The sequence below is a fragment of the Sinohyriopsis cumingii genome, chromosome 1 (assembly GCF_028554795.1).
Source record: "Sinohyriopsis cumingii isolate HCF-2022 chromosome 1, ASM2855479v2, whole genome shotgun sequence".
Classification (NCBI taxonomy): Eukaryota; Metazoa; Mollusca; class Bivalvia; order Unionida; family Unionidae; genus Sinohyriopsis; species Sinohyriopsis cumingii.
The window spans coordinates 85,753,680-85,774,629 of record NC_142961.1 but is presented as its reverse complement, the minus strand read 5'-3'; the positions used below and the strand labels follow the sequence as shown (position 1 = coordinate 85,774,629).

The 20,950-nt window shown below is 34.8% G+C and overlaps 1 protein-coding gene across 1 annotated transcript in view; it reads left to right on the top strand.

Annotated features, from left to right (window-relative positions):
- Nucleotides 1–20,950, top strand: part of LOC149807279 (uncharacterized) — a 266,051-nt gene that overhangs the window by 219,500 nt on the left and 25,601 nt on the right. The window contains exons 53-55 of the mRNA XM_089953277.1: nucleotides 4,575–4,637; nucleotides 16,893–17,096; nucleotides 19,451–19,516. Of these exons, the coding sequence (XP_089809403.1) occupies nucleotides 4,575–4,637; nucleotides 16,893–17,096; nucleotides 19,451–19,516 (333 nt within the window). The remainder of the gene's footprint in view (nucleotides 1–4,574; nucleotides 4,638–16,892; nucleotides 17,097–19,450; nucleotides 19,517–20,950) is intronic.

Sequence of the window (20,950 nt, the reverse complement as noted above, 5' to 3'; positions counted from 1 at the left end):
GCTAGCTTCATGCTAGAACCAAAAAAATAGATGAGTGAAGACCTGTCTATTAGTGCTACATTCTTAACTCAAAAGGTCATTGTCCTACATTTCCGTAGATCTGAGCCTGCCAGCCAGAAGTATTTTTCTCCATTGATTTGTCTCCAGGTTGGGAGCATTTGTCTCCCAAGATGGGAGTGTTGTGTCCCTCCCATCACTCATTATAATCTTGAGTATTCAAATTATTATTACAGATATAAATTTTCCAATTTTTTATAATGCCTTGCTTCTAACATAGTACATAGTAAAGACTTCCATTGATCACAGCTTACCCTTTCGAGCTTGACACTTTAATCAATTATTCCTAAAAAAATATAACCTAAACATAATCATTGTTTTATACTGTATGATCATTTGTTATTCAGAAAAGATTAAAGATAATTACCAAGTTCTGATTGGATTACTAAAGAGCGCAAACAGCTTGAAACCAATAAATATGCCAGTATAAAGTTTTACCTTGGTGTTATTTTAATCTGACATGGGATCAGAATCTTTGGTAACATTTTGTTAGAGAAGCAGACCTTTATCTAGAACAGGAGTGCAGGAAGAAGCCTCTGCCAAAATGAGTCTAGCTGATATTGCAACCATGAAGGCATTTATAGGTTTGTTTTCAAAGAGGTGTTTGTCTCCCATCCAGGAATGATTATTGGAGACAAAAGTAAAGGATGTTCAAGACTAATTTTAATATCATCAATTCTCATAATTATTTTAATCAAATATGGAACTAAAGACCTAGGTGTGAGAGTCCAGAAGAATGTGTGAGATGTCCATTCTTCCATCATCCTTGGGTTGATTAGTACAAGGTTTTCGTAGCTACTGTATTGACCATGTATGTTGGGACACCATAAATTGTTTAAAATTTTTTTTGCACTGTAGGTTCTAGGAAACATTTGCTGATTCTTTTCCCACTATAACCAATTGGTTTCTTTTCATAAATGGACCCTTTCCTAAGCTGCTTAAAGCCCACATGTGAAATATAATACATATAATGGTTAACTTAAACTCTTACATAGGGTTTATTTCAAATGAGCCTTTATGGATTGCAATTTCAGACCAATAACCTTTCAAAAATCACCTGCATGGAATTAAACAACTTATATTACTGTTCATGCTTCCTTTTAGCAACCTAACACTACATTTAAATGGTCATTTGCAAGGTTTTCTAAATAAATTCAGACTGAGTGAAAGAACGCAAGTACCTCAACCACTCGTACTGCTTAACTACTTTGGAATTTGATCCACTAGCACTATACAAATAAATGTCTGGATAAGAGTGATGCAGCACCCATCTCTGCATCAGTTGCCCACATAGTATTTGACTTGACTTTTTTATTGCTATCCTATAAATACTTATTTACATTTTCGTTGAGGTAATTGATAAGCTCTTTAGTAACCATTGTGGAATGCATATGCCTGACAATACTATTATGACGTGTTGTATCTCTCTTTGCTTCCTTCAGTTTCAAAGCTTATAGCTCTAAATATACAATTGCTATCACCTCATACAGTTTGCAGTTTTTTGTTGGTGCTGAGGATGTCTTTGTGTAAATTATACTTTGGTTGCTTCATAAAGTTGATTTGCATTTTCGTGCAACTGTCTTAGCAATGTTTTTTTGTCAGATTGAAGCTGTTATGAATGTTTTTGTTGTGTACCTTGGACCTCATTGGAAGTCTTGTTGGCAGTCTTTTTGAATGTTGACTCGTTTGTCTTTTAAGAACTTTAGGTGGATTACCATTACTTCTGTTACTTACTGTTGGAGGAGTTGAAGTCTGATGTTTTTTTGTTGAGTCTTTTCAGTAGTTCTGTCAGTGCGTTCTTGGAATTTGTGGCTTTTGTCATAGCTGGTCTCCTTGTAAAAGTTTAATATGGCTACAATGATAAATGTTAATCGGCAGCTAGCGACTACACTTATTTTGCAATCTACCCTGTTCTTTGAAAGAACATCTTTTAACTACATAAGGGCCCATCCATTGTGGTGCCAGTTTGCAGCCAAATCTCCTTAAGGGCCCACCCATTGTGGTGCCAATTTGCAGCCAAATCTCCTTATTTTATTTGCATTCTTCATAAGAACAAGAACTTCCATTTAAAAGGTTTAAAGAATTTATTTCTTTTATCAAAATTTCACTTCTGCCAGATCTGTGCATTTTTAATTTCTGTTACACTTTGACATATAAACTTCGTTTGTGAATGTTTACCAACACATCTATGACAGAATTCTGCTTTGGCTAGGTTTAGAAATGATACCAGCCTTCCTTTTATTATATATAATCTCAAAATGTGTGACCATGTTAGATGCTTGTACACTTGTCCTTTATGCAAACAGTGTACTGGGCAACCAGACATCCCAATTTGTTGCTTGGTCATTGGTTATCTTGGATAGCATATTTCTTTGGTCCTATTGTGAGGTTCTCTCTGCCCATTGGTTTGTGGATGGTATGCAGAGGAAATCCTGTGGTCTATATCCATCTCACTTGTTTGGTTATCTGTGAGGTTGTTTGTGAACTCTCTTACTTGATCAGTTAAGATCGAGTCCATTGGACCAAGGCGACATATGATATTAAGTAGACATTTTGTTACTTCATCAGCACTTTTATTGGGGAGACCTCCAGCCTCAGACCACTTTGAAAAATGATCTGTGGCTGCAACAGTATATTTGTTGCCACTGTCTGTCATTGGAATAGGACCAACAATACTGGTATAGGATTCAGAGGAGGTGCTACTTGTATTGGCCCTTAATACACTTCTTTACTAATCATTACAAAAACAATCTATGAAAGTTCAGGTATTCATCCAGACAAGTACCTCTTATTCCAGTTAACTGTATAAACATGTTATGAAGTGTATAACGAACAGATGTCCATAATATAGTAAAGTCTGTTTATTTTCTTAGACATGTACCCAGAACAAAGACCATGTGTTTCATTCCAATTTTTGTTTTTGGTGTTTTTATTAATATTTTAATGTTAGAACATCATTTACTCAGAATAAAGAAAACTCCATCAAAACACATGTAAGATGTCAATATTATTCAAATAAATTGAGGATATCCATGAAACTGAATTATTTTAAACTAATGTTTTTATGCTTTCAAACTAAAAATGGATAAAGAACCAAAGGTTAACAAATAAAATCATGTTCTTCCATTTTAGTGTTATGTATACTTCCAGTCCTTATCACATGCTCAAAGTTATTTGTAAAGGGGATGTAACTCACGTCAACAGTCAGTAACAGAAAAAGTTGATGCTTGAAATGATTGCATTCATCAGGTAATGGTTAAAAACTGGTCTACGTAAATAAATCTACACCAAATGATATATTTAATGCTGTATTTGAGTAAAAGGATGTGCCATACATGATACAATATGGATGTCTATGCTACATATATGGAGTTCATGGATACATTTTTTCTTTAATGCTCATGGTGAAAAAAAGAATATATGATAACAATACAAGTTTAGTTTCTTTCATTTTATTATTAAAAAAGCATTTTCTTCATCCATTTTATTACAATATGGAGTGGGGGGAGCAGATTCAACACAAAGGTATTTCTTTTCTCAAGTCATGGGACATGCAACATAGGTGAATAAAAGTTTCACCATAAGTTCTGGGATAGAAAAAATTTATTTTATTATGTCCCAATATAAATGACAGATATGTTATCTTCCTAAACTACTCATAAGATTGGCAAGAAACTTCATAAACATTCATCCTATGGTCTAGTTGGTCCTAAATGTAAAGTCTGGTGTCAGACGACAAGTATAACTGCTACAGTGGGATTCTTGAAAATGTTATTTCTGTTCCTTTTGAAATGGAGGTCATATCAACATATCAAGTCTTTTATCAAAGACTTATGATGTCTTGATGGTCCTAAATTAAAATTAACTAATGGTATAAACCAGAAGAGCTTATGGGATGGTCTCTTTTGTCCATCCGTCATCTGTTCATCTGTTAACAAATGTTTGTTATCCCTACTCTTAAAATACATAGTGTTGCCCATGGACATTTAATATGGCTATGACAATGGCCATCTTGAAAATCTTCTTAGCATTACTCCCCCAGAATGGACAGTCATATCATGGGATTTTCACTAAAAGATCTCTTTTGAAGTTGAGTTGATCCGAAATGAAACAAATACTGATCTAAAGTTCATTATGACCACCATAGCAGCTATTCTTGCAAATCTTGTTATTGCTACAATTTCTACATGAATGGTCATATAAACTTGGGCTTTTCACTAAAAGACTTCTGTCTAACTCATCCAAAATGAAACTGATCTGGCATCCATTATGGCCACCACAGCAGCCTGAAGAGATGGTCATATTGATGTATGATGATCCAATGAACAATAATGCACTCTTGAAGATGATATAACCCCTTTTGCTATGCAGTAAATTTAATGTCAAGAAATGTAATTTTTTAAAATAATTCTCAGAAAATGATAGTAATAAAATGAGTTCATTTTACTTTAAAATAGTCATGAAAATTGTCATTACAGAAGTGTTTTTTCTTGACAAGGAATTTTTTTCTCCTCCAGATGGAACACCCTTCACTAATGCAGTGATGAATACAATAGCCACTTATGTCAACTCAAGTATTGGTAAGTTATAATTCTGGGTGGTACGAGATTAATTAGTATCTAGACTTAGATAAAGCCAAATTGAATGAAAAAATTGGTTAATTGGATGATTTGTTGATGTATTATAAAAACTTTTAAATTAACTTTTCTACATTCTGGAATTGTAGGCAGCAATTCCTGTTCAAATATAGGGCAAAATATCATCTGGCATTTATTGAATCTTGTGTAAATTTAAGACGACACAGCAATTTTCATTTTAAAGTCTCTTCAAAATGTCTCCATTTGAGATTTGATTCTTGTTATATTTTGCCTTTTCATTTTTTTTAATTGATTACACTGGTACATTCCCTTAATCCACTACCGTTTTGCAGAAGTTTGCATTTATCAGCATAATACATCATTACTTTTGATGGGCTTTTTTGAAAGTACGGAAATAAAGGCAGAAGGTACACAGGCAAGTTTGAATGTGGATATCAGATCACTGGCGATGCTGAAGCAGATAGTGATGGCAGTTCTTTGGATGCCAATTTGGATGAAAAACTAGGTTTTCTTCATCATGGATAAAATGTCATACAGTACAGTAGAGGTAAATGATGGCAATGATGTGGATGCCAATTTTGATGAAAATGTCTCCAGTGTTTGGGCTGTGGAGAAAGATTGACTAATGAGTTGGAATTTGTTATCAGTTGTTGATGACTTTTATATAGCTACTTCTCAGAAACTGCCTGGAGTATTGACATAAAACTTTATAGAGATTTATCCCATGGTCTAGTTGGTCCTAAATCGAGTCAACATACTTGTATTTTTGCTAATGCACAGAAATTGATTGCATCAAAAATAAATTCATTGAACTTTGAAATATTCACGAAAATTATTGCCATTTAGATGGGGTCATTTTGACCAGGGTTTTTTTCCCCAGGAGGTATTGAAACAAAGGCCACTGCTATCAACTGGTCAAGTATTGGTAATTTATAATCCTGGGTTGTATGGGATTTATTAGAATATAGATCATATCCCTGTTAATGGCATGTATGTTGACAAAACAAATGGCTTGATTACATTTTCACCATTTCTACAAGCTCAGTAAGTGGTAGTGTTGAAACAGTTTTATGTTCTAGTGATGATATGAAATGCATTGTTTATGTAAGTTCAGGATGGAAAATAATCATTTACCTTGTTTTTTTGAAAGCCTTTTAAACTTGAAAATTCCCCTTTTGAATGCTCTAAAATGTTACTTGACTGCAGAAATTAAGTTTATGGGTACATTTTAGTTTATTTTAACTGTTAGAAATGAATAAAATGCACACTTATATATGGTCTTACCTGTTGATGTGAATTTTGTTTCCTACATGCACAAGCTTGAGGACCCAATGACCAATAATCCACTCTCAAAGATGATGGAACCCCTTTCCCCAAGCAATAAATTTTGTGTCAAAATAAAACATAACTTTATGCTACTGCACAGAAAATCTATAAAAAACTATTTCAATGTACTTTAAAATGTTTGTGAAACTTGCTATATACATGAGTGGTTTTTTTACAGTAAATTTTTCCCCCCGGAAACACATCCATAAGAATTGAATAGACTGAAGCCAATGCCACTAGTGTTTACTAGTTCAGTATTGGTAGGTTGGAATACTGGGTGGTATGAGATTAACTTGTATTTTGTTAGCTATTGTTAAATAGAATACTGGGTGGTATTGGATTGATTTGTATCTTGTTCAGTATTGGTAAATTGGAATACTGGGTGGTATTGGATTAATTCGTATCTTGTTAGGTATTGGGAAGTTGGAATACTGAGTGGCATCTGTGTACAAGATGGCCACTATCGCTTAACCGGCTTGAAGCAGCTGTTCCATTTTTTGTGCCGTTTTCATGATATTTATGCTTGTTGCCTGTTTTCATCTTCGTTATTGTGTTCATTATGTATTGGCTGTTAAATTCGTATGTGTTTCTTCATCTCCTTGTTTTGGAAATGAGAACAATTAGACTTTTTCTCAGCTGTCTTGCTGCACTGTTTTTGAACAAACCGCCATCATGTGATACTCGCCAGTCAACCCGTTTGTACTATGATGGACCCTCATTAATAGCTTTAAATGATCACTCCTTGGCTCTCCACACTACATTGTGCTCTAGACTAAATGAACTGGGACTACATTCATCATTACCTAAATGTAAACAGAAGCGAAAAAAGAAACGTTGTTTTAAAGCTGGCCGGCGTAGAACAGGAAGAATCCCAGTTACCTCCCTTATTTTGGCTCAACAATGTAAAAAAATTTTGACCATTAATTTAGATAACCTAATTCAAATCCCTATTAATTCGTCAACCTTTGTGTCAACTATTGTGTCAACTATCAGTTCACCAACCCACCCATAAACATGGTCACATTTTAGACTGGATTCTTCATAGACCTGATAACATTCTACGGTCCTCCCTGGTATCCCATGACCTTGCATCAGATCACCTCTGCATTATATGCCATCTTGACATATCAGTCCCTAACCCTCCACCTTTATCTGCTACTAAGAAAAGCCTCCGTATGATAAACAAAACCAATCTAATGCACGACATCCAAGCTAACCTAACAACTTGCTTACCTCCTACCGCAGAACAACTCGATAACTGTCTGCGTTCATTACTTGACAAACATGCCCCAGCTACCAAGTGCAGAGTATCAATTCAAAAGTGTTCTCCATGGTATAGCGGTGTTAGGGACCAACTTCGCACTGATAAGAGACCATCGAAAGCTGAGAGGCTCTGGCTTTCCACCAGACTCACTATTCATAAGCAAATCTATGAAGTTGCTAAGAAGAATGTCACAAATATAGTCCATGCAGCAAAATCAGCCCACTACACTACTAAGATCATGGAAAGTTCCAGCAGCAAAGAGCTCTTTGAGATTACTAACAAGCTAATGTCAAGGAACAAATCAACACCACTTCCAACTACCTTCTCTCCAGTCGACCTTCTGGACATGTTTGCAGATTTCTTCCATGACAAAGTACAAACCATTAGAGATAAGCTTGACACTACAATTTCATTTGACTCGTCGTCACCATACAGTTGGGATACAGAATTTGAGCGGCAACCATTAGCAGCATTTGAACCTGACTCTATGGATTTTGTGTGTACAATCCTGATGAAGAGTGCACCAAAGTCATGTGAACTTAATCCAATTCCAACATCACTGCTGCTTGAGTGCTTGGATCCAGTATTGCCTTCACTAACTGATGTTATTAATACCTCTCTCTCATCTGGGGAATTCCCATCATTTTTCAAAACTGCCATTGTAAAGCCTCTGCTGAAGAAACCAACACTAGACCATAATGATTTAAAGAACTACCACCCAGTTTCTAATCTCCCATTCATATAAAAAATCTTAGAAAAGGTTGTTCTATCCCAGCTTGTATCTCATCTAAATTCAGTCTTTTTAGCAATGTACAATCTGCATATCGCCCTTGCCACAGTACTGAAACTACTCTTCTAAAAGTAGTTAATGACATTCTCTCTGCGTTTAATAACGGAAAGATTACAGTCCTCACCCTCCTTGATTTGTCTGCAGCATTTGACACAATAGACCATGATATATCACTTCACCGTCTCCAGCATGTATTTGGCATTCATGATACAGCCCTTTTGTGGTTCAAGTCCTACTTCGTCAACAGGACACAAATTTTGTCTGCAAATGGAATACACTCCATCCCAGTTGATCTATGTTGTGGTGTTGCACAGGGGTCTGTTCTTGGACCTGTTTTCTTCATTCTGTACACTCAGTTGCTCGCAAGTGTCATAGATCATCATCCAGTGTCTCACCAGTTGTATGCAGATGACACCCAAATATACAAATCTAGCCACCCAACTGAAGTTGATGCTACCATCCAAGATGTAGAGAGGTGCATTTCTGATGTGAAATCATGGATGACCTGTAACAAGCTGCAGATGAATGATAAAACTGAGGCCATTCTGATCACAACACAAAGACTTTCTCATTCACATCCTTTACCTCAAACAATAAATATCAGCAACATCAACATTAAATTCACACAATCAGTACGAAACCTAGGTGTTACTCTGGACAGTACTCTCACATTGCACCAACATGTCATGAACATATGCAAGGCTGCATATCTTGAGCTGAGACGCATCAGCTCAATTCACAAATATCTTTCAGTTGATGCCACTGAAACCTTGTGTGTTCATTAGTACTTTCAAGACTGGACTATTGTAACTCAATTCTGTCTGGTTCATCTCAATATCTACTCCAGAAACTTCAAAAAGTTCAAAACACAGCTGCTTGGATCATACTTAGAGTACCACGATCAGAGCACACCTCCCTGCTGCTCTGTACCCTACACTGGCTATCCATTCGATCCAGAATCAAACACAAAATTTGTTCTCTGTGCTACGTTTCACTGTCGGACTCGAGTCCAACATACCTATCTGATCTCACCCATGTTTACACACCAGCAAGATACTTACGCTCCTCTTCTGACAATCGTATACTCATTATTCCCACTATGAAAACAAAGTCATATGGACAGCATTCTTTTGCATACCAGGGCCCAGCAACGTGGAATGAATTGCCCACTGAACTTAGACACAAAGGCACAGCGATCACATTCAAGAGGGCTCTCAAAACTCACTTATTTCGATTGCAAGAACAAACTTAAAGATCTAATAATGTTTCCTGCCTGAAATATTCTCAGCATGTTTTTTGTTTTTTAATGGTTTTTTTTCTCTAATTTCATGGTGTTTTGTAATATTGTTTTTTATTTTATAGGTGTTGTCTAATGTTGTAAAGCGCTTAGAGCTTCTAAAGATTAGGTGCTATTCGAAGTCATTATTATTATTATTATTATTATTATTATTATTATTATTATTATTATTAACTTGTACTTTGTTAGATATTGGTAATGTGGAATACTCAGTGGTAATGGATTAACTTGTATTGTTATGCATTGGTAAGTTGGAATACTGGTTGGTTTTGCATTAATTTGTATCTTGTTAGGTAGCGGTAAGTTGGAATACTGGGTGGCATTGGATTAACTTGTGCTTTGTAAGCTATTGATTAATTGGAATACTGAGTGGTATTGGTAAGTTGGAATACTGGGTGGCATTGGATTAATAAGAATTTTTTAAGGTATTTGTAAATTGGAATACTGGGTGGTATTGGATTAATTTGTATCTTGATTGGTATTGGTGAGTTGGAATACTGGGTCATATTGGAATAATTTGTATTTTGTTGGGTATTGGTAAGTTGGAATACTGGGTGGTATTTGATTACTATGTATTTTGTTAGGTATTGGTAAATTGAAATACTTGGTGGTATTGGATTAATTTATCTTGTTAGGTTGTTGGTAAATTGAAATACTTGGTGGTATTTGATTAATTTGTATCTTGGAAGGTATTGGTAAGCTGGAATACTGGGTGAGACGATTAATTTGTATTTTGTTTGTCATTGGTAAATTGAAATACTTGGTGGTATTGGATTAACTTGTATCTTGTTAGGTACTGGTAAGTTGGAATTCTGGGTAGTATTGGATTAATTTGTATTTTGTTAGGTATTGGTAAATTGGAATACTGGGTGGTATTGGATTCACTTGTATTAAGTATTGGTAAATTTGACTACATGGTGGTATTGGACTAATTTGTATTTTTTTAGGTATTGGTAATATGGAATTCTGGGTGGTATTGGATTAATTTGTATTTTTTTAAGTATTGGTAAGTTGGAATACTTAGTGGTATTTGATGAACTTGTATCTTGTTAGCAATTGGTAAATTGGAATACTGGGTGGTATTGGATTAATTTGTATCTTAAGTATTGGCAAGTTGGAATACTGTGGTATTGGATTAATTTGTATCTTGGGTATTATTAGGTTCAAATACTGAGTGGTATTGGATTAATTTGTATCTTGTTAGGTATTGGTAAGTTTGAATATTGTGTGGTATTGGATTAATTTGTATCTTGTTAGGTATTGGTAAGTTATAATATTGAGTTGTATGAGATTAACTTGTATTTGTTTGGTATTGGTAAGTTGGAATACTGGGTTGGAGTGGACTAACTTGTATTTTGTTTGGCATTTGTAAGTTGGAATACTGGTTGGTATTTGGATTAATTTGTATCTTGTTAGGTGTTGGTAAATTGGAATACTGGGTGGTACTGGATTAATTTGTATCTTGTTAGGTATTGGTAAATTGGAATAATGGGTGGTACTGGATTAATTTGTATCTTGTTAGGTATTGGTAAATTGGAATACTGGGTGGTACTGGATTAATTTGTATTTTGTTTGGTATTGATAATATGGAACACTGGGTAGTATTGGATTAATTTGTATTTTGGTAGGTTTCAGTAAGTTGGAATTATGAGTGGTATTAAATGTCAAATTCAAATGGTTTTTAGCTCTACATTTTAGGGACCAAAAGAGCTTAAGTGATGCCATGTTCATTACCTGTCATCCAAAATCATTCATCTGTCCTTTCACACAAGTATGTTTTCACTACTCTTCCTTCATGACTTGGAAGATTTACCACCTTTAGCTCAAGGTCTGGTCAGTCCTAAGTGACACAAGTACAGTCTTGTTGCATCACAACCATTCTTTCTTCCCAGAGCTTTATCAGCAGGAGTGTTTCATAGGGGAGGGTGCTTACATTGTACCATCTTATTAAAGACTTTGTATTTAGCACAGGCCTTTTGTACCATGCAACCTTATTATTATACCTGGAATTGCAAAAAATGTTGAAAGGATTTTTAGAAGTATTAGGCCCTTTTTTTTTTACAACTCCTTCTGGTGTAGCATATTCCCAGCACATACTTCCTTTGATCATTTGACTGAATTGACTTACCCTTTAAGCTTGACACTTTAATTGCTAATTTGTAAAACAATAACCTAAAATTAATAATTGGTGTATCCTGTGTGATTATTTGTTAATCAGAAAGGATTAATGTCCTGATTAGGTTACCTAAGAACTCGAACAGCATGAAACAGTTAACATTGCTTGGATTCTTTTGACAGGGTCATTTTAGTTTTAACAATTTTATTAAACTGTAAGTTTCTGGAAATGAATTATACTCTATATGATCTGAAGTAACTTGGAAAGGATTAATGATTTCAATGGATTATAGTTGGATTAGTCATTATTAAAGACCTCTGGTAGCATAAAATGCACTGGTATTGAAATTTCTGTTGGTATCATGGAATGCATTTATCTTCTAATGATAAATTGACCAATGAATGGAAACAAATTTTAGTTGTTGGAAAATTAAAAGGACATAAATACACATTCTGCCATTCCTGAATGGTAGTTTTTGGAACTTCCCAAATTTGACCCAGAGAGCACCAGTCTTGATGTTATGGCAGGCACTCGATGACCTGAATCTGCTTAGTGTACAATATAAACTTTTTGGTAGACTCTATAGTGTTGTACAAAGATTACCACATTTTAGTGCATACATTGGAAGGACCACATTTCAGGACAGACATTTTTCTATTTTGGGGAAAATTCAGGCTGACTTGAGGAAAACTGTATGCAGTAATGACAGTTCATCGTCCCAAGTGTAGAGTTCAGCAAGCATAATCCAGGCATTGACCTAGTAAGAAGGGCTAAAAATGTTTGTGCTGCATACAAAGACAATGTAAATGGCAAGAAGTCAACATGAAAGTGTTCATACATTTAAGATGTACACATTTTAATATAGGAAAAGTACATTTGTTCATTAGTTGTCAATTTTGTCCATATGCATGCCAAAAGTTGGCACAAAGAAAATAATCTTGATTTGAAGTCAAAACTCCTGACCAGATTTTTTGAATCTCCAGAGCTGTCTGAAGCTGTCCTCCCTGTTCTGTCTTGTATACATGTGCACATTTTGCACTTTTTTATATACATGCCATAACACTTGTCGTACTAAAACCATGATTTTTTTACTCCCTAACTGCCTGATAGGGACATGTTTAAAAAAAACATGAATTTTATTAATCTTGGTAAAAATGGAAGAAAATGACCACTTCATTATGTGCCTGTAACATGTAGCATGTATAAACAAGAAACGGTCCTGACTGGAGCCGATATGTAAAACTATCCTTAGGGCAGTTTAAATAGTGAGGTCAAGAATAAAAGAGGTCAGATATAAACCACAATTTCACAATTTACTTAATTATCCAACAACAGCTAGTATGATGGTTAAGTTCTTTGAGGACTGCAGTGAGTGAGCACACTGTGCTGTTTTGCATAGGTAAAGTTCACAATTTGTGACACATATTTGAACATTTCTAAAAGGGGAAAAATGATTTTGAAAAGCAGGCAGCACACTGCAAATGAGAAGTCAAACCATGTGCCTAAAGTGACACAAATGACAGCAACCCAAATGACATTTCTCCAACATAGCTTAGGTCATTCTTCAGGAGTGTGATGTCCTTCAATGAGGAAGCTACAGCAAAGATGATGGTTAAGTTTCTATTTCATGACCAGATCCTGAAGGCCCTTGGTTACCTGAATCTTGATATTGCAGATCCTGAGCACTGTTTCAGCATGTTGAATAAGATTCATTTAGAGCACATTTGAAATATATGTGGAAAAACACATCTCCATCAATATCATTAACATGAATGCTAAGTGTGACTATTTTGAGCTCAGAATTTCATTTGATTTTTACAATGCTGCAAAAAGCACTTCTGAACAAGAATGCAAAACATTACACATATAAAAAAAAATAAGTTTGAGTGTTTGAGGTACAAGAAAATTAAAGCTGAGTAACTATTATTTATTATAGTTAATTTTCTTAGTTTTAGTACAATGACACTTTTGTGTTTAAATTTGACAGAAATGATCTTCATGCTGATCTCCTTGATCTGGCCCCAGAAAACTTTGCATGCATGCAAGACTTCTGAATGGATGGTCATATCAGCATGGGATTTTCACTAAAAGGCTTGTGCAGTCTAGCTGGGCTTAAATGAACTTTGTGCTGATCTAATGCCCAATATAGTTACCATGGCAGCCATCTTAAAAAAATCTCGTTGCCACTTCAACTTGGATGGTCATAAGAACTTCTTGTGATGTCTTGCTGACCCAAAATGACACTGATCTGGCGGCATCTGTCTTAAATATGTTTTCATCACCACTCCACTATGTCATAATCCCAGACAGTGTGGGGTGGGGTGGGTGTGCAACTAAAGAGTTTTGAAGTCCCATAAGGGGGTGAGTGCACAACCCCCCACAAAAAAAAATATGACATCCAATTGATAAACTATTTAAATAAGAGTATATAATGTGATTGGAAATTCAAACCTGAAAAAAAGAAAATTGTCTCGTTCAAAGCATTTAATACACTCACAAAGAGAAAAATAGTTCGTAGACATTGTATTGTCAAATATCATCAACATACACAACGATGCAAACACTCACATAATCACAACCACACAGACATTAAATAAAAACATACATTCTTTAAAATCCACTGGATTGCAAATATAGACTTAATTAGATGGTCTTTGTAGTTTATTAAACAGAAAGAAGGTAATGTGTCAGCTGTGTTTATCACTAGAGACTGGATGGTACTGGTGTTCAAATAACTCTGCTGGATTCTCCATTTAAACCCTGGTCATTTGTTCTGGATGACCAGAACATTAGCATTGTCCAAACTGTATCGCAGGCAATCTTCATCATGCGATATGCATGTTGTTATAGAAAAATAAGTATCACATTTGGGACTGACCATTTCGTTTGGAGAATGGGGGGGATACTATTTTCAGGTTTAATGGGGGCTTTACAGGTAATACAGCAGTAACAAATGTTTCTGTAAAGTACAGGTGGAAATGCTTTAAAAACATAAATCAACTGCATAAACACAGGCATGTGTTTATTGTCTTTCAATCTATCATCCTGAAACCATAGGTAAATTAATAGTATTTTAACAATTTGATTAAGATAATGAATAATAAATAAAAGAACTAATCTGAATGTTCAACTCAATGTGTCAAATGTGTTACAGTGTGTCAAATGTGTTACAGTGTCAAATGTATTACACTGTCAAATGTATTACACTGTCAAATGTGTTACACTGTCAAAAGTGTTACCGTTTGTCAAATGTGTTACAGTGTGTCAAATGTGTTACAGTGTCAAATGTTACACATGATGCTCCTTTTTCTACATTGTACACACAGAATGACATCTGTCAGTATGTCATTTGCGGTATGTGTAAAGAATTAAATGCCCCCCCTCCACTTTGCTGGCATGCTTCACAAAGTAAAACTGTCAACAAGGAGTTCTGAAATTTATTTTGCTGATTTTATCTTGCTCTGCTGATAGCTAATTGCTTCCTGAATTGTCTTCATAAATGAATTGCACTTGGACCCTATTCTGACAAATTAAATAGTCATGCTTTGTGTTCTATAGTGGAGCAAAATCCATCTTCAAAGAAATGTTGTAGCCATTCACAACTTGTCAGTAATCTGTAATACAGATGGCTTAAACATTCTCATTCAAAACAATGATTTCTAATAACTGACCTACATACATCCACCATCTTGTTTGTTTTAGTTATATTGGGTTGTTTACTTGTAGAAGGTCTCAAGGTAGATTAGATCTGTAACTAATTGAGTTACCTTCTCTAAATAGTCATTATTATTATTATTACTTCAAGATCTTCACCTATGCAAATTATTATTAGCACAATGGGCTTACCAACGGCAGTCACACTAGCAATTGTCAACCATTTAAGTAGTATGTGAAATGGTGGTTTATACCTGAGTCTTTACCTTTAATTGCTGCTATTTAAACTGCCCCAAGAATAGTTTTACCTTGGCTCAAAACAGGATTATTTACTATGTATACATGCTACAAAATATAACAAGCATGTACTGAAATTTGTTTTTTAAAATTGGTTTCTGAAAATGATGTTTTTTGAAACACACCTGTGAAAAGGCATTTGGGAGCTGCAAATGCTTTTAACATGACACACCTTGTTATGGCAGGTATGAAAAGATAGGTACATTGATTTGATATTTTCACCAGATGATTTTTTTTAATGATGTCCACAATTGCATCTTGAATGAAAATGATCCATCTAATGTCCAGTCTTGAAAATGTTGTTCATATGATCATCCATTTGGAAGAACAACACTAAAACACCCATGAAGTCTAGTTCATTCTGAAAGAAAACGGTGCCAATCTGATATAAATTACGGCTGCTACATGAGTCCTCTTGAAAATCTTAGGGTTATGTCTCCTGAATAGCGAGGCATTGACATGTTTTCACCAGAAGACTTCTTATTATGTCTGCTTAGTCCTGCATGAAAATGGTGCCAATCTGACATGTAAGGTGTCTGCTTTTGTGGCAAGCTTGAAAATCTTGTCACTTCTCAGACTGATTGAATGCTCATATCAGCACAGCATGAGTTTTTTTACTGGAAGACTCATAATAATGTTTGTTCATCCTGAACTAAAATGGTGCTAATCTGGCATCCAGTCTTTGGCCATCTTGAAAAACTTGTTTTCATTACTACTCTTAAATATTAATCTTGAGACATGGTTTTCTTGACAAGAGTTGTTGTGGTGTTTGCTGGTCTCTAACAACTAACCCTTATTGTGACTACCATGATGTCTATTGTAGAAATATTGTTTCCCCTTCCAAAGGGATTATTCACCCTTGGACTTGTTAGAATACCTACTTGGTCCAAAATGAAACTGTTGCCAGTTGTTTATCCAAAATTGCTGCACTGATGACCATCTTAAAAATAAATGTTTCACTAAAGGCTTCTAAAGACTGTGTTAAATGAAATGGTGCCAATGCTAACATCCATCACAGTAGCTAATTAAAAATATCACTGTAGAATATCCAAGATGGTTTCAACATGGGCAGTTAAAAGGTAGAAATGGTTTTATCTGCAATTCCAGGAAATTCCTTTTGCCCAGTAAAGTCAGTCCATTGAGAGAATCTAGTTAAATTGGTATGTTACTTTGAATAATAGTGTGAAAAACTCATCTCATAAAGCAGGCATGTCCTTGAGGCCATGATCTGGATGAGCAATTTTTAAAGCCACACTATATGCTGATGAAACCAGTTAAAGGGCCAGATGTTTGGTTGGCAATAGGTTCTACAGGCCTTCTGTAAATCTAGATTGGCCATCCTCACACCATTCTCATGTACTGATGCAGCACTGACTTTTTATTTCTACATGTCAGTCTGCCTGATTGGGCTTCAATACAAAAGGGTTAACAAAGATGCTCATATTTCCTAACACAAGTTTTTCTATATTTATGTTCTATCTATTCTTGCCTAGGGCTTGCTTCCACAATGCTTACAACTCAAGCTTCGAAGGATTGTAAACATGGACATAAAGTGCCAAATCCAACCAACTGCATGAAGTTCATTGAATGCAGCTATGGGAAATTGGAGGACAAACAGTGTAATTATGGAAACGTCTTTAGCATTTCCAAAAAACGATGTGTCAAGGTCAATGGTCCAAATGATGATTGCACGAAAAGTAAGTTCAGAAATGTTTTCATTTTATTTTTGGATATGTATAAGCACATGTTCTGGAGATTTTGGGTGAAATTCATCCTTTGAATGGGTTTATTCTTAATTTTTGGAGTCTGGCTCATTTAATGAGAAATGACTCCTTCCCAGTAAGTGGTAGAAGCTGCCAGATTTTGGAAATTTAGCTATTAACCTCCATTTTGAGGGAGTTAGAAAATAATATATTACCTTTTGATTAAAAGGAGATGCATAGTGTAAAATGCCAATGAAAAATTATGAATTTCATGCACATATTAAAGCATTCATGTTGGCATGTGCTGTCTGCTTGATAAATAAAACTCGCCAGATTGCTGCTATTTACAAAAAGTATCTGAATTTCATTTAATATAATTGAATTTCTCTACAACAACATCAAAATGGAGTTTGTTGTTGACATCATATGACTAATGGACTTAACGATGTCGTCGTTTGAGATTTGTGAAGTGACTAGTAATGCAAATGGCAAGTACCAGGTCAGGTCTTGTCAATGCCGTAGTCACGTCTAGTCTGTCAGTGGATTAAAGACATAACGATTATAATACTTGCTATTTCTGAGAAAATAAATCATATTCCTATCAATTTCATGCAGGTTTAAGTTGATATAACATAAGTTTGATATTTCTAGGCCTGCTGGTAAGTGACTACCATATGTTGCTAACGCACAGTGGCAGCAAATTCCTTCCAAATTTTTGATAGTTAACTGCAATGACCCCACATCCCAACCTAACTGTCCAAGTATGAAAAATGGGGTGGGAATATTCAGAGGAAGCCCATATTAGAAAATGGACTGCTATTCGTTTTAAACCAAATCTGTAGTCCAAATTGTTGAATCTCAGAGCTGAAATGAGAAATTGTCGTTCCTTGTATTATATATTAAAAAATGATTCGATCTCTTGTATCAATACAGGTTTGGGGACTGGTTTAATGAATTACAAGACAAGTTGATTTTACAGAAAATTCAGTTCTTGTTTATACAATAGTTTATTATTCTGAAGGTCTTTTGTCAAAATTTAAATAAACCCTTTTGAAAATATTTTTAAATGATGGATTTTTAACCAGATCATCTTAAGGATATTAGGTTATTTGAAAAATCTTGTTTGGAACTTGATTGGCACAGATAAATTCAGGGTTAAACTCTCTTCGTTGCAAGACAAGATTCTAATTATTTGAGTTTATTGTTTTTTTATATACTGTAATAGGAAATGTTTACTTTCTATGAGATGCATATATATATTGCTATAGAATTCTTTAGAATTAAAGGTTTGAAAGGAAATATATTGCTATAGAATTCTTTAGAATTAAAGGTTTGAAAGGAACAAAACTAATTTCAGTTCATTATGTTGTTCCCACTTAGTAACATAATGCAGGTCAGCAAAATAAAGTTAGAATTTTTATTTTGTACATTGAAATGACTTTATATGCCAATTTATAGGAATATAATTAAACTTGTTTCATGTGATACATTTTGTGGTTTTGTACATGATCTTCTTTTCTGGCTTAGATGTTTTTTTAGAGTCTTGAAAGAGAACCATCTTTAGATTTAAAAAATGCATGTTTTATAATCTAAAATGTTCAATTCCATTAAGTAATGGTCGTATGTAAGCCTTAAAAAAAATTCATTTCATCCTGGAAAACCCAAAGAAATGAACAGAAAAATTTATCTTTAGAAAAGCATGGGAACCATGAGTATTGCAACAAAAAGCCGATGACCTTCATTTCACTTTTAGCTGGCTTAGGTTTAGCTCATGACCAAATAGTGCGTGGTTTACTGTATGAAATCTACCACTATGAATCATGCATAGACTTTAGCTTGCCAGTACATTTGAGTATAACATAAAAAAGAAAACTGGCATGTTTAATTAGATATTTATTAGCCATTACACCCGTTATTTATTCTACCTTGCAATTATCCTCTGTATAATAAAATTAATTGTAATGATGAAATTGATAATGTGATACAATGAATACACCTTTACTATGGTGAATCAATTTATTTAGATTTTGTTTGCTACAAAGCATAGAAGACATCACTATAAACTGCCACACTGCAGACGTCATAGTGATATGACAATTTTTTTAAAGCTATGTTAACAATCTAGATCACATGCATGCACACACACACAAAGCACAAATTTAATGAGCCATCCTTGAAGACGGTAGAACTCCTTTCCCCCCAGTCAGCCAATTTAGTGTCAGAATAATATAACTGCATGCAATTGCACAGAAATTGATATCAGGAAATCTAAATAATTGTACTGTACTTTTAAAATGTTCATGAAACTTGAGGTTTTACAGGAGGGTTTCTTGACCAATTTTTTTCAGGTCAGACTGCAACAATAACTGCAAAACTTGGAACAGTAAACTCTATCATGAACTTGTCAAGTACCGGTAAGTTGCAAGTTATTACTGGGTGATATGGGTTTAATTGGACTTTGAATTGTATCCCCTTAATTTCAAAATAACTAGAAAACAAAAAGAATAGTCTGAAATTCTTTGTCGGACAGCATATTTATGATTGCCATGTAGTTAGTACTTGGATTTGAGGTATGTTCAAAAAGTATGGGTAATACACCTGAAACACTAATCCATAAGTTTTTATTCACATTAATTGAAACTGTTAATTTACTGACAAAAGTATCAAGCTCTACAAAAGTGAGAAAACTGATCTGCGAATTTTAATTCCACTTTGGGTCGCTAATTTAATCAGTAAGACTTCCAGTTGTGTTGTTTATTTGCTCACTAGATACCTGTGACTTCCTTTGGGATTGTAAGCGATTCATGATGTAAATGAATAGATTTCATGTTGACTGGACTGTTAGGGCTATTAAAACGTTTGTGCTGTGTGATGGGATGCATATTTTCAAACAAAGTGATATGCTAACCACTTCCATATGTGGGTAAGGCTGGGCAGTATATATAGAAACCACTACATATAATGAATAAAGATGGGCAGTATAGAAACCACTACATATCATGTATAAGGCTGGGCAGTATAGAAACCACTACATATCGTGTATAAGGCTGGGCAGTATAGAAACCACTACATATCGTGTATAAGGCTGGGCAGTATAGAAACCACTACATTTCGTGTATAAGGCTGGGCAGTATAGAAACCACTACATATCGTGTATAAGGCTGGGCAGTATAGAAACCACTACATATCGTGTATAAGGATGGGCAGTATAGAAACCACTACATATCGTGTATAAGGATGGGCAGTATAGAAACCACTGCATATTGTGTATAAGGTTGGGCAGTATAGAAACCACTACATATCGTGTATAACGATGGGCAGTATAGAAACCACTACATATCATGTATAAAGATGGGCAGTATAGAAACCACTACATATTGTGTATAAGGCTGGGCAGTATAGAAACCACTACATATCATGTATAAAGATGGGCAGTATAGAAACCACTACATATCATGTATAAAGATGGGCAGAATAGAAACCACTACATATTGTGTATAAAGATGGGCAGTATAGAAACCACTACATATCATGTATAAGGATGGGCAATATAGAAACGACTACATATCATGTATAAAGATGGGTAGTATAGAAACCACTACATATCGTGTATAAGGCTGGGCAATATAGAAACCACTACATATCGTGTATAAAGATGGGCAGAATAGAAACCATTACATATCATGTATAGAGGCTGTCATGGCACTACTATTAACAGTTGGAGCAGGATTAAGATGATCTGAATTGTTTTTACATTTTGCTTTATTTGACACTTCAGTTAAAGTATGAGGCTCTGAATAACACATACAACTCTTAATTAATCGTAATAAATATCAAAATGTACAAGA